Consider the following 14,797-nt stretch of genomic DNA (forward strand, 5'->3'; position numbering starts at 1 on the left):
ATGGGGGACTTCAATGCTAAGGTTGGAAAAAGGCAAAACAGCGCAGAAAGAGGAACTATAGGAAATTTTGGAATTGGTGAAAGAAATAAAAGAGGTGAAAGACTTGTGGAATTTGCAGAATCTCAAGGAATGTCAGTAATGAACACTTTTTTCAAGAAAAGGGTGAACAGAAAGTGGACATGGAAGAGTCCAAATGGATTAACAACTAATGAAATCGACTTCATCCTCACTAACAGAAGATATATTGTGAATGATGTTACCGTCCTGAATAAGGTAAATGTTGGAAGTGATCACAGAATGGTAAGATGTACACTTGATATAGATGTAGGAAAGGAAAGGAAAAAACTGACTCGAGTAAATAATACAAAGGTCTTTGAGATAACAGAGGAGGAGAAAAAGCAGTATGTACTGGAACTTAAGAACAAGTTTGAGCTTCAGCAGACTGCTGAGGACCAAGATATCGACGAGGAATATTACAACTTTCTGAAAGTGATAAAGCCCAAGAAACCTATAGGGAAACAGAAATCCAAAGAAGAAAAGATTAGTCAAGAAACACTTGTCATGATGAACCAAAGACGACAAATGAAGAGCAAGAAAAACACTGACAGGGAGAAAATTGAGTATACTGAGTTATGCAAAGCCATTAGAAAGAGACTCAGAGAGGACATAAGAAGATTTAATACAAGAAAGGTAGAACAAGCATTAAGGGAAAACAAAGGATTGAAATCAGCAGCCATGAGCAGTAATACAGAAAGACAAATGATACTGAAACTGAAGAATAGCGATGGTGTACTTATGAACAGCAGAGAAGGCATAATTCAAATAGCAGAAGACTACTATAGAGAATTATACAAGGAGCGAGGGAATGATACCAGCAGTGGGGAAGATGGATTGCAAAGTAGCAACGCATACGACATCCCGATATTCTTCCTGATGAGGTAGAACATGCATTGAAGAAAATGAAGAATCGGAAAGCCCCGGGGGAAGATGAAGTTACTGTAGAGTTGTTAAAATTGGGAGGAAGAGACATAACGCAAAAACTGGCAAGGCTCTTCACAAAGTGCATTAGTAAAGGTGTGACGCCTAAGCAGTGGAATAATGCAATCATAGTTTTGCTGCATAAGAAAGGAGATAAATCAGAAATTGGAAATTATAGACCAATTAGCTTGTTATCCCATATCTACAAGTTGTTCACAAGGGTCATTACTAACAGATTAGAAAGAATACTTGATGAGACTCAACCGAAAGAGCAAGCTGGCTTTAGGACAGGATTCTCAACTATGGATCACCTTCACATAATATCACAGCTAATGGAGAAAGCAAATGAATATAAAACACCATTATGCCTGGCATTTGTGAATTATGAAAAGGCATTTGACTCCATACAGCATAAGGCAATGTTTGGGGCACTGGAAAGACAAGGCATAGATACTCCATATATTATGATTTTGAAGAAAATATACGAGAGTGCTACATCCTTTATTAGACTAGACAAAAACAGCAGGAAATTTAAAATCGAGAAAGGAGTTCGTCAAGGAGACACAATATCTCTGAAGCTGTTTACTGCTGCCCTTGAGGAAACTTTCAGAAGATTAGACTGGTCGCAGAAAGGAGTCAATGTGAACGGAGAGTACCTAAACCATTTACGATTTGCAGATGACATTGTGGTCATAAGCCACGATCCCAAAGAATTAGAGGAAAATCTTAATCAGTTATGCACAGTTAGTAAGGATTTTGGACTAAAGATGAATATGGCTAAAACAAAAGTAATGATGAACAAGTATGCCACGGAAAGGGAAATAATGATTGAAGGAGCAGTAATTGAAAAGGTGGAGTCATATACTTATCTGGGACAAGTTATTAGCTGTAATAATGATAAATGGCTGGAAGTCAAGAGAAGAATAAATTTTGGATGGATAGCATTCAGGAAATATAGTCACATACTGAAGAGCAATATCCCAGTTTGTCTGAAACGTAAAATAATGAATCAGTGTATACTCCCCACCATGACTTATGGAAGTGAAACTTGGGCACTCACCAAAAGAATGGAAGAGAAGCTAAGAACTACACAGCGAAGAATGGAACGAATTATATTGGAAATCAGACTGTTAGATAAGAAGAGCAACACATGGATTAGGCAGCAAACTCAAGTAAAGGACATTCTTATCAAAACTAAAGAACTAAAATGGTCTTGGGCAGGACACATAGCTAGAAGACATGATGACAGACGGACTAAGAAAATAACAGAATGGTACCCAAGAGGAGCTAGAAGAAAACCTGGAAGGCAAAGGCGGAGATGGATAGATGAAATTCATGAGTTTTTGAGTAGTAAATGGATGGCCAGTGCTCAAAACAGAAGGAACTGGAAAGTTACTGGAGAGGCCTTCATCCTGCAGTGGATTGAAAATGGCTGATGATGATATCATCTCAATCAGAATGTGAAAAATTTAATCAAATTTAAATAATCCAAAAACGGAATGTGCGTATAATTGGATTTTGCCATACTTGACACTTCAGTGCAGCACTTCAGATGAATCATCACTTAAATTGCAATAGTGTAAATACAACAATACAAAGCATGCTTAAGTAAAAAATCAAATAAATCATCAATTCTGATGAATTATCACTTAGCTTAATAATGGCAATTTTACAATCTCTCATGTACCCCCAGTTGAATAACACTTCTGTAGAAAAATCCAACTGACAAGATATCTGCATTAAGCTAAATGTTTGAGAAGCATGTGGTGATATTAAAACCTATAGTACTTAGTACCATGTGTGGTTATAGGTTCAGAAGATAGAAGAAAATCGTTGAAATTAGATTTGAATTTCTAGATTGTAATTATCAGGAAATACATATGATGGAAGGTGAGTTAGATAGTGAATGGATGATGACTGGTTTTGCCAAGTGTTGAGACTGGTTTGGAGTTAGATAGTGAATGGACGATGACTGGTTTTGGCAAGTGTTCAGACTGATTTGGAAGAATGTGGAGAATTACAGATGAGAAGAAGGCCTATGGAAATAACTGTAGAAAAGGCGTGCAGCAGAAACTGAACTTATATGGGATAGAGAATGGACAGAATTTGTAGGGGCTGGGTCATTAATTAATGGGATTACTCTCTTTTGAATAGGATCTAGTAGCTTGAGAGAGAGAGAGGTTTTGGGGTTAGCACTCCATATGTGGGGACAATATTTAATGGTAAGGAAGATTTCCACTTCAGGCAAAGTGAGTAGTTGTTGAAAAGTAACCCTGTGAGCAAAAATATAACCAGTTTTTTGGATGCAGAGGAAGCAAGGTTTGTGTTATGCTTATGCTGTGAGAGATTAAAAGTTAGGGTATTCCTAGTAGAGATTGATCTTTTCTAGAAATCTGAGTGTCATCAAAGCTTAGCAAAGGAGCAGTAGACTGTTCTTTGAGCCTAGTGCTCCTTTGAGAAATAATACAGGACTGAGATTTAGAGGAATTAAAGTTAACTAAGTTTTCTTTGTCCCACTGAAGAGTTACCTGGAGATTCACATTTGAGGACTTGTTGGAAGATTTGAGAGGCTGAAGCTGTTTGTTCAGGACATGGTTTCTCAAACTGGAAGGTGGAATGCAATTCATTATCATCAGGAAAATTCTAGAAACGATTTCCAGTCAGTGGAGAAAAAATTTGATACCCCCCAAAAAAAAAAAAAAAAAAAAAAAAAAACGAATGAAGAATCAGAAATCTATGAGATTGCAGCTTGTTTAGAAGACCTTTATGCCAAACACAATCAAAAGCCTCAGAAATGTCGAGCAACTTCTTCAGTTTCACCAGGCTCTTCCATTTAATTTATCCCAAGATTAGTAACGTAAACCAGTATATCAATGCTGGGAGAATTCATATTGGAAAATCATTGATCAGATGGAAGGTTTCAATACAGTTTTAGAGTTGGTGGCTGATGAATTTCTCTATTATTTTGAAAAGAGAACGGTTAAGTGCAATAGGCTGATAATTGGATCAAAGAGATAGGTCACCCTTTTTAGGGAATGTTGAATAAGAAAATGTAAAGGGCAACACAGAACAGGAGCACAGGTTTGAGAAAAAAAGTGAAGAAATGCCACCAGTACCTGGAGCTTTCGTGACATCAAGGTTGTTCATAATTCTTCTTCTAACATCTTTCTTGCAGGAGGCATTCAGTTGATTGCATATGATAGGGATCGCTTACGAAAATATTCAACACTAGAGTTAGAAGAAAAATAGGGTCTAAGAAATCACTTTATATTAGCTGACAATGCACTAGAAACAGCAGGTTGTAACAAATGTGGCAGTATAGATGGACAGAAATTGCAGCCAATAGCTTTGGCAACAGAACAGAATGCTCAACTATCTTTTAGACAAGGAACTAGTTTTCTACTCAGCCTTTCAAAATCGAGATTGAATTGATTAATGAGTGCTTTACAGTTGGCAAAATGAATGTGAAGAGTTGTGTGCCAGCCAGTTGTGATATGGAAAATTCTTATCTCAAACAGCCTTAGCACATTTATTGGAAAACCAAGTTTCAGATACTGTTCCCAGGTGCAATACCTTACACTATGCTTTAATCCAGCAAAGTGTAAGATATTGCACCTGGGGAACAGTAACCCCAAAATAACTTATACACTTGGCAGAGTTGAAATAAAGCTGATAGTTGAGGAAAGGGACTTGGGTATTACGATATGGTTAGATATGAAGTTATCTGAGCATTGTAGACTGTTGCAAGGAGAGACCATGGTGTACTATCGATAATTTATCGAACAATCGCAAATAGAGATAAGGACGTCATAATTCCATTATGTAAGATTATTGTTAGACTACACTTAGAATACTGTGTTCAAGTATGGAGACTGCTAAAGAAAGACATTGTTCTTCTTGAAAGAGTCCAAAGATGGGTAACTCACCTGGTGAGATTGGCAAAAGGGCATCCATATGAGAAAGACTTTGAATTGTGGGTTGCAGAGCTTGGAAACTAGGCACCTTAGAGAAGACTTGATTGAGGTGTTTAAGGCTCTGAGAAGCATAAGCAAAATGAATAAGGATGAAAGTTTCACAGTTATAAACGATTCTGGAACTAGGAGCCATAATTTCAAATTATGGGGAGAGTCGTTTAGACTGGATTGCAGGAAGTTTTATTTTAGCTTGGGAGTTATAAATTACTGGAATAAGTAAATTACAGTCTCTCCCGTTAATAAACTCAGACCACACTGAAAAAAATTCTACCCCACAAGCATTGCACAATCTCTCCAGGGACAATTGATTGACAAGGCTCTCATCATATACTCCCTCCTATCATGTCTGGCCAGAATTGCAGACACTTTCAAATTCAACCCTAACTTACAGCTTTTTTTCAACATTGACCTGTACTTGTTAAGTAATTCCATCATTCTCCTACTTTTAATATCATGCCAATATAGTGCCAACATGCACAAAATTATCACCTTTTGCACCAACATTATCATCTGCTCTACAACATCATTAACTTTTGCCTCTGGCAGACGTACCCCAGTCCTGTTTTACCTATCCTTTTTGCACAATATATTCCCAATTTTCCTTGACAACAGAGTTGCTGACAAAATCTAGTTCCTGTGGGACTAACGCATTCTGCCTTGGGGATTGCTGCTGTGTTGCCCAATGTGTAAATGCAAGCTCTGCCGTTGATGTGGGCAGCTGAGAGCTTGATGGGCCCCCTCAATTTAAATCCTTCGAGTGCATCTACCCTATTCTTCAAGCTCTCATATAGGCCCATAACAATGCTGAGTTGGCACCTGATTTCCTCATACTTCTTACATCGAGCACACACAAAGACACAAAAATCTGAAGAATGAATATTCAGATATTTATTCAAACCGCAAATATGAATCTCATTTCCATAATGTGTGTATGTAAATAGAAATATGTTAGTTTACTTCCATTCATCCTGATGATTGAATATTATAGACTTTTACCTTCATCTAAATCTTATATTTGATCACTGTTTAAATTAATATTATAAATGCAATTTATGTTAGATGGAATTATGTGTATTTATTATGTACTTTCACCAGGTAACAAAATAGAGTTTGAATGCTTAGGCTTAGAAATTTCTGTCTAAGGTTAAGATTATCCATACCATAATAATATATGCTATCTATACCAAAAATAGGGTCACCTGCAACCATGACAGGTGACCTTATTTACGTTGGATAAAAAAAATAATAAATCAGAAAACTTTAATTTAATAGATAATTGATAACTACTTATATATAGGATGATTCACTACCAGTGCGACAAACTTGCAGGAGGTGTAGGAGGCACAAAGACGAATCGGAATCACATAGCATTGCAGGGTCCCAAATGCCTTCGTCATGTGGTAGAGGATGTTTGAACAGGAGGTCACGTGAATAGCAATCCTGCTGGAAGTCATCATTTGCAAACCATTTCTGTTGAAGAAACCAAGTAGCAAAAGTCCTCCGGAGTGGATAATCTGCACGCTCCAATGATTGGACGCGTTGCATATGGTACGAACTCATTTGGTTTGTTGACAGTATCCTCCATACAGTGGATTGGGAAATACCCAATCATTGGCCTATCGCTCAAGTACTTGTACTCGGATTGCCTTCTGCAAGACGTAGGACCTTCTCCTCATTGTCTGGCGTCCTTGTCGTTCGCTCTCGATTCATGGTACCTCTCGTGAAACAACCAGTCTCACGTAACCTTCTGTGCACACGTGCGAAAATCGTATGATGAGGAGCACGCCTGTGCGGGAAACGTTCCTGGTACAAGGGCAGAGCAGTGCGCCCATTACAGTCTGCAGCTCCACATGTGAGGTGCATGTCGGCCAGTTCAATGTTTGAATACTCGTCCATCCTACTGCCTCGGGAACTGGTTCGCAAATGCTGACTTCCAGCGGGATCGCTGTTCACGCGACCTCCCATTCAACGTCCTCTACCGCATGACGAAGGCATTTCGAACCCTGAAATGCTATGTGATTCCGATTCGTCTTTGTGCCCCCTACACCACATGCAAGTTTGGCGTACTCGGAATGTGTATATATATATATATATAAAATAATTATCAATTATTTATTGAATTATATATATAAAAAGTACTTATTTTGCAGGTACATATTCTAAGTCTTCTTGAAGACAGTAAATTCGAGCATTTCAAACCAGTAATGGACACATACATCACTGGCCATTTTGCTGCTGCTTTAGTGTACAAGTAAGGTGGTTTACTTAAAATTAACGGAATAGACTAAATTTAATATTGTAATAAATGAGTTGAATATGCTATTATGACTGCCGCTGTTTTGCTGTGAGCAAGGGTTATAGTATAGAACCACAGCTGCTCATCTTAACATATCTGCTGGTTTTCAAGAGTTATTAAAATGCTGTAGCCTGTTGTCTCTCAGTGTTTGGTTTATTTTTAGGTAGAATTTTATTAAGTTCTAAATTTCTACTAAAATTCATTCAGGTTTATTTTTGGAACTGGCAAACAAAATGATATTTGTTTTGCAGTTGTATAAAGAATTTAGTTTCTGCTTTTGCGTATTTATCAAGAATTATACTTTTAGTAGTGACCACTCTTATACCACATGAATATTAAAGTAGTTTATTCAGGTAATAACGAAATTCCTATACCTTTAAGGTGACGTTTTGGAAATCTTGTCGGAACCCATTTTCAGACCATATATTGTTCATCGTCAGCCCCCCTGCTTTCCAAGTATTTCAATCTGTACTACAGAATGCACTGTAGAGATCAAGATACTTGGCAAGCAGGAGGCTCACACAGCCAATATATGGTCTGAAGGTGGGTTCTAGCAAGGTTAAAAAAATTTTCTTAATGTGTAGGAATCTCATTATCATTGGACCTTATGATTAAAGCTGAAGCAAACGTCAGAAATGCATTCATCAAAAAGGAGCATCTCATTATGGTCTCTCTGGATATTGAGAAAGTCTTTGACACCACATGGCCGACATCTTCAAGGATCTACATTCTCTTGGCCTGAGAGGAAATTTGCCATATTTCATCAAAAATTTCTTACAACAAAGATCTTTTCAAATTTGTTATCGGGGACCTCTCTAAAAACTTTTCCCAGGAAGAAGGAATCCATCAAAGGTCTGTTCTCAGTGCCACTCTATTTGCAATTAGAATTAACCACTTAACTGAACTTATTCTGAAAACAGTTGACTCATATCTTTATGCCGATGATCTCACAATCTCCTGCCATTCTCAAAACATGAACTATATTGAGAGACAATTGCAGATATTAAAAAATCTGATCCATATTTGGATGACACAAAACGGTTACAGACTATCCACCCAGAAATCGACTACCATTCACTTCTGTACCATACGTAAAATGCATCCTAATCCTGAACTTCAATTAGATAACCATCCTATTCCAATAGCAAGTGGTATTCATATGCTTGGCTTAATTTTTGACAGCAAGTTAAACTATCAGAAACACATTGAACACCTCCAGACAGCTTGTCAAAAAAAAATGAACATACTGAGAGCCTTATCAGCAACAGGGCTGGGGAACAGACCGTTACACCTTGCTTCACTTGTATAGATCCATAATCAGATCTTGATTGGACTATGGTTTGCCTGTCTTTGATTGTGCTAGGGAAAGTGCTTTATCTTGCCTGAACCCTATTCAACATTCAGCTCTTAGAATAGCCTTAGGTGCGTTCAGAACATCTCCAGTGCAAAGTCTGTATGTAGAAGCCTATGAAGCTCCTCTAAACATCAGAAGAAAGATGTTATTACTGAACTACACAACCAAGATCCAAAGCCAGTCAACCCATCCTAATTGATCAATATTTAATGATCCGCAACTCATGACCTTTTATAGAAACAAACCACAAGCAACTAGGCCTGTCGGTATTAGGTTAATGGAACTAGCAGAAACTGGATGGGCGCCTCCGTAGCCAGGTGGGCAGGAGCAGCAGTGCCTAGCACATGCTTCTTGATCACATCGGGGTTCGAGTCCTTGACCACCAAATACGGAGGATGCGGAAAGGTCAGGAAATGACCACCGTATATCTCCGGAGCAATATGGCCTTAGTTGCTAATGCTCGTAAAAACCAAATATCAACAACAACAGAAAACTGGAATATACAACTCAATAAAATTCACCAAGACCTTAGATCACGTTCCTCCATGGTCTGGCATCATGCCATCGTGTGACAATTATTTCCACCAATGGGGAAAACACTCCTTAACAGATAATAACATACAACAATTGCACATGAACAATGTTATCCTGACTTCTCTAAAATATATACCAATGGATCGAAGTCCGAGATTGGAACAGGTGCAGCAGCGGTATTCCCGGATGCTACCATTTCAGTATCACTTCCGACAGAATGCAGTAGTTACACCACTGAATTATATGCCATAAAGCTTGCTCTGGAAAACATTTTCTATCTCCCAATCCAAAAGAGCATAATCTACACAGACTCACAAAGTGCCCTATTAGCAATGCAAAAGATTTCCCCATCTACTTATCCATTACTACTGCTCATCAGATCAGAGTTGATTCGTCTCAGAGATCATTGGCAAAAGGTTGTCTTCTGCTGGATTCCGAGCCATACTGGAATACTAGGAAATGAAATTGCAGATGCTCCATCCAGCACAGTCCCAATGAATTTTCTGGTCCCATTCAGTGATTTCAAAATGCATATACGAAATATATGTAAGGAACGATAGACACTTCAGTGGCAAATGCATATACATAACAAACTCCTTGAAATTAAACTTGTACAACAATTATGGGCTTCCAATTTCCGCACAAACAGACAAGAAGAGGTAGTCCTGGTAAGAGTCAGAATAGGCCACACTCATTTGACCCATCTATTCCTGTTATCAGGTAATGACCCTCCACAGTGTTCACACTGCCACAGGCCACTCACAATAAAACACACACTCCTGGAATGTACCTTGTATTAACAACTCTTTTCTTCTAATTTCATTCACTTCTCTCTCTCTCTCTCTCTCTCTCTCTCTCTCTCTCTCTCTCTCCAACTTACAGGAATTGTCACTTAGCCATATCATAGGCAAAAATTCAAAGCTCACAGAATTTTTCTTCTTTCTGAAACAAATAGGTTTATATAACTGTTTCTAACTGCTTCCATAGAAGTCAATAAATATAGTATTAAATACTATGATAGGTGCAATATGGCTTAGTAGCCGTTGCACCAGAAAAATCCAAATACAACAATGACAACAACTGATTCATCCCTTTCCTTTTTGAGTTTACATAAGTAAAGAACTCTTTGCTGTTTTCCTTTGCATCCTTTGCCAAAGATTTTTCTTAACATGTCTTCGCCTGCCTAACCTCCTTTGTGACTTGATTACAGACTAGCTTATATCTGCCATAGGCTGCTGCGTCACCTGATAATTTACATGCATCTCATGCATTTCTCTTCTCTGCCACGAGCCTCATTAATTCTTCTGACATCCATTTAGGCCATAACCCTGAACAGTATTTCTTAGTTGGTTAGAAAATTCTAGTACTCTCCAAGATTAAGTCCCTGAAGGCTTCCCACTTAGAATTTGCCATTGGTAACATCAACAGTTAATCCCACTGTATAGAATTTAAAAACTGACGGAGACCACTGTAATCACCTTTACAAAAAAAAAAAAAAAAAAAAAAAAACCTTATCTGCAAATTCTTAATGCATGAATAATCACTGCTGATAATCAGATCAAGAGTACTACTCCCTCTGGTTGTCTCTCGAACGTGTTGCTTCAGAAAATAGTACTCCAATAAATTCACAAAAGTCTTGCTAGCGTGAGAGTGACCAACACACTAGTTCCAGTCAATATCTGGGAAATTAAAATCCCCCATTATAAGACTCTCTGTTTTACTGACCCACTCTATTTTCCTGTACAGTTGTTTATTATACTCATCAAAGTCATTAGGCCTATAACATACTCCTTCTCTCATTATCCCTTTCCCAGTGTTTATGTCACACCAAACAGACTCAACATTCCACTGTCCGCTCTTGTCAACTGGATGCACTTCCTTAGATTTTGTTTCTTAACTAACAGCATAACCCCTCCTCCCTTCCTAAGCTGTCTATCCTTTCTGTACACATTGTACTCCCCAAATTCCAATCCAAATTGTAAAATTAAAATTGCTGTTCAAAATAAAGATTTTGTGGGGAAAAAGCAAAGCTCTGATAACGTTTTGAGTGTTATACTGCCACCACATAATGGAAAGAAAATGGGTGAAGTTCACTTTAGATCCCTCTGAAAACTCTGAAGAGAATTTTTTTAAAATGGTTAGAGATAGTCATTGCAACTGAGACCTAGACAATAGAAAATAAAACGAGAAAAGTTCTCCATTAGTAATAGATGCATGTGATGCAAGAAAGCAAGCATATGTGCTTATGTAGGATCAACCAAAAAAAAAAAAAAAAAATTCACATCACCATTTCCTGTAAATATTTGTCCAGTTCCTCCTTGAATTTATTTAAGCCATCAGCTTCCACAACAGATGGAAGTTTGTTCCAACAATTAACCACCTGCTGGCTAAAGGCAAATTTCAGCACATCTATTCTTCAACTGTGTTTCCTAAATTTGAATTTATGCCCCCCTAGGTTCGTAATCTGTGCAAGTGGAAGAATCCCATCAGAATTTAGTGTGCTCGCCCCATTCAAGGCCTTATACACCTAAATAAGATCAGCTCACAGGTGCCTAGTCTGCTGCCGCTGCAATTTGCAAAACTTAAGCCTCTCTTGCTAAGTGGATCTCTTCATTCCACTCACCAATCTTGTCCTTCTCTATACATGCTCAAGGAAATCTACTTCCTTCCTAAAATGAAGCCTTCAGACCTGTACACAGTAATCAAGGCATGGCGTGACCATTGCCTTATACAAAGGGATTAATATTATTATTATCAGCCATATGGTGCAAGGAAGCCTGAAGCTTATGCTGCACCAGGCAAAAAAAAAAAAAAAAAAAAAAAAAATTCCCCGAGTTACCCTGAGAGAGAGGTGGGGGGTAGAATGGAATCACCAAGAAAGAGAAGACTGATGATATCCGGCTCAGGACCCTTGGTGTGCCAAGTCCACACTCACCAGATATGAGCCCCTGGGAATCACCTCCTTTTCCCTACTAGCAAACTTCCTGTATATCATTGACAAAACCCCATGATCTGCTCTTGCAGCCTGTCTGCATTGCTCAGAAAACTTCATATCGGACTGCACAATTACTCCCAGGACTTTTTCATTTTCTACCACCCTAAGTGTAGTACTACACAGCTGGTACGTTCCTCTGGGGTTACTTCTACCTATATGCAGTACTTTGCATTTGTCAATATTAAACTTCAGTTGCCACTTTTGAGCCTATCTGCCCAAATTTTCTTGATCCTGTTGCAGTATCACACTGCCATTACTGTTATTAACAACCCTGTATATATATATATATCCAAGTATGAAAAAGCAAATAGTAAATTTTATAATAAATATAAATATTATAATAAATATTAAATAATCACATAACCAATTAATGCCATCTAAGACGATTAAACATTACATCGGTCTGTATAAATATGAATATGAGTTAAGTTAATAGTGGTAAAAGTTTTTAAAGGTAAAATATGATATACTAGCTTATCGGGTAAACCAAAAACCATTGCGGGTACCCAACGTGACCTGGAAAAAAAATATTTTTTTCCAGGTCACGTTGGGTACCCGCATGGTTTTTGGTTTACCCGATAAGCTAGTATATCATATTTTACCTTTAAAAACTTTTACCACTATTAACTTAACTCATATTCATATATATATATATATATATACAAACAACAGTGGGCCCAACACCGAACCCTATGGAACTCCACCAATAACATTAGTCCACTATGAACAGCATTCACTGATTACCACCCTCTGTCTTCTCCCACTCACCACCCTTTTGTCCAGTGTAGCAACCTACCTTTAATACCATTCTGCTCCAGTTTGCACAGTAGCCTTCCATGCTCAATAGTGGCAAAAGCTTTCCTGAAATCCAAGTATATGATATCAAAATTATTTTTTGCATACTGTTCCTTTGTAACTACATCATAGTATCCAATCAAATTTGTCAGAAAAGACTTTCCCTTAACAAACCCATGCTGTGTCTGAATTATTGCTGTAGTCTTCTCTAGACGATCCTACAATACATCTTTCACCAGTGACTCCATTATTTTACCTGGAACAGAAGTTAAACTAACTGGTCTGTAACTGCTTGTGTCAACTTCGAATCCCCCCCCTCTTTGTGAATTGGGGATACATTTGTACATCTACAGTCCATGGGGACCTCCCTGGAGTCTATGGATGCTCTCATAATTATGGCTAAAGGTTTGCTTAGTTCCTTTGCTGCCTCTTTTAATATAACTTTATAGATCCCATCCATCACAGGTGCCTTTCTTATATTTAATTTCAACAATTTCTCCTCCTCTTTGCTCTGTTATTACAAAATCATTAAGCACCCTGCTACAATTTGATAACCTTCTGGCATTTTCTTTCCTTAATAATTCTTCGTGTGTGAATGTAGATGCAAAATACTCATTCAGTTTGTTTGCTAACTGAGCAGGATCATCAACAGTCAAACCATCGACATCAAGTGGGCCAATCTGATTCATCCCCTTTCTTTTAGAGTTTATATAAGTAAAGAAATCCTTGCTGTTTTTCTTTGCATCCTTTGCCAAAGATTTCTCATAATTTGCCTTCGCTTGTCTTATCTCCTTTCTAATATCTGGCTAGGCTTCTGTGTTCCCTGATAATTTATGTGCATCCCATGCATTTTTCTTCTCTGCCACGAGTCTCATTAGTTCATGTCCCAATCATTTAGGCCTAAACCTTGAACAGTATTTCTTAATATGTATGAAACGTCTTGTAGCTTCCACGATTAATTCCTTGAACGTTTCCCACTTAGAATTTGCTGTTGGTAACATCATCAGTTTGTCCCACTGTACTGAATTTAAAAACTGTCTGAGACCACTGAGTCACCTTTACAGAAGTAAAAACCCTTTACTTTACCCCTGATGGTAATTATATCTTTAAGTTAATCCTTCATCAGTACACTGTGATCACTGCCACCTAGCGGTTCCTTTATCTGCAAATTCTTCATACACGTATGATCACTGCTGATAACCAGATCAAGGGTTTTACCCTACTCTGGTTGCCTTTAAAACATGCTGCTGCAGAAAACAGTCATCCAGTAAATCGACAAAATGTTGCTACTGTGCGAGTGACCAAACCACAAGTTGCAGTCAATATCTGAAAAGTTAAAATCCCCCATTGTAAGCCATTCTGATTTACTAGCCCACTCTATTTCTCTGTACTATTGTTCATTGTACTCAATCAAGTCATTAGGCCTATAACACATTCCTACTCTTATTTTTGGTTTCCCAGTGCTTATGTCACACCAAACTGACTCAACATTGCATTGTACATCTATGTCAACTGGATGCACTTCCTTTGATTTTATGTTTTTCTTAATTAACGGCATAACACCTCCTGCCTTCATGTCCTGTCTATGCTTTCTGTACACATGTACTCTTCAAATTCCAATTCTGCATTGCTAATATCTGTGTGACACCACGTCTCTGATATTCCAACAATATCCGCCCATGTTGTCTTGACCAACACTTCAAATTCATCAAATTTATTTACTATACTTTTAGTATTGGTATACATGCAAGTATACATGCACCTATTCTTATTGTTAGTTACCCTAACACATCCCATATATTTATTTGTTTCATGATGGCTGCCACAGTCCCTGAAACTTCCACCACTCCTTGCTCCTGGCCACTTCCTAT

The 14,797-nt window shown here is 38.0% G+C and overlaps 1 protein-coding gene across 1 annotated transcript in view; it reads left to right on the top strand.

The window, feature by feature from the left end:
- The window catches only part of spg (dedicator of cytokinesis spg), a 916,969-nt gene that overhangs the window by 457,130 nt on the left and 445,042 nt on the right, over positions 1-14,797 (top strand). Inside the window, exon 22 of the mRNA XM_090372306.1 lies at positions 7,103-7,203. Within this exon, the coding sequence (XP_090228432.1) occupies positions 7,103-7,203 (101 nt within the window). The remainder of the gene's footprint in view (positions 1-7,102; positions 7,204-14,797) is intronic.

Source organism: Mastigoproctus giganteus, chromosome 4 (genome assembly GCF_048544385.1).
Source record: "Mastigoproctus giganteus isolate SK-2022 chromosome 4, ASM4854438v1, whole genome shotgun sequence".
Taxonomy (NCBI): domain Eukaryota; kingdom Metazoa; phylum Arthropoda; class Arachnida; order Uropygi; family Thelyphonidae; genus Mastigoproctus; species Mastigoproctus giganteus.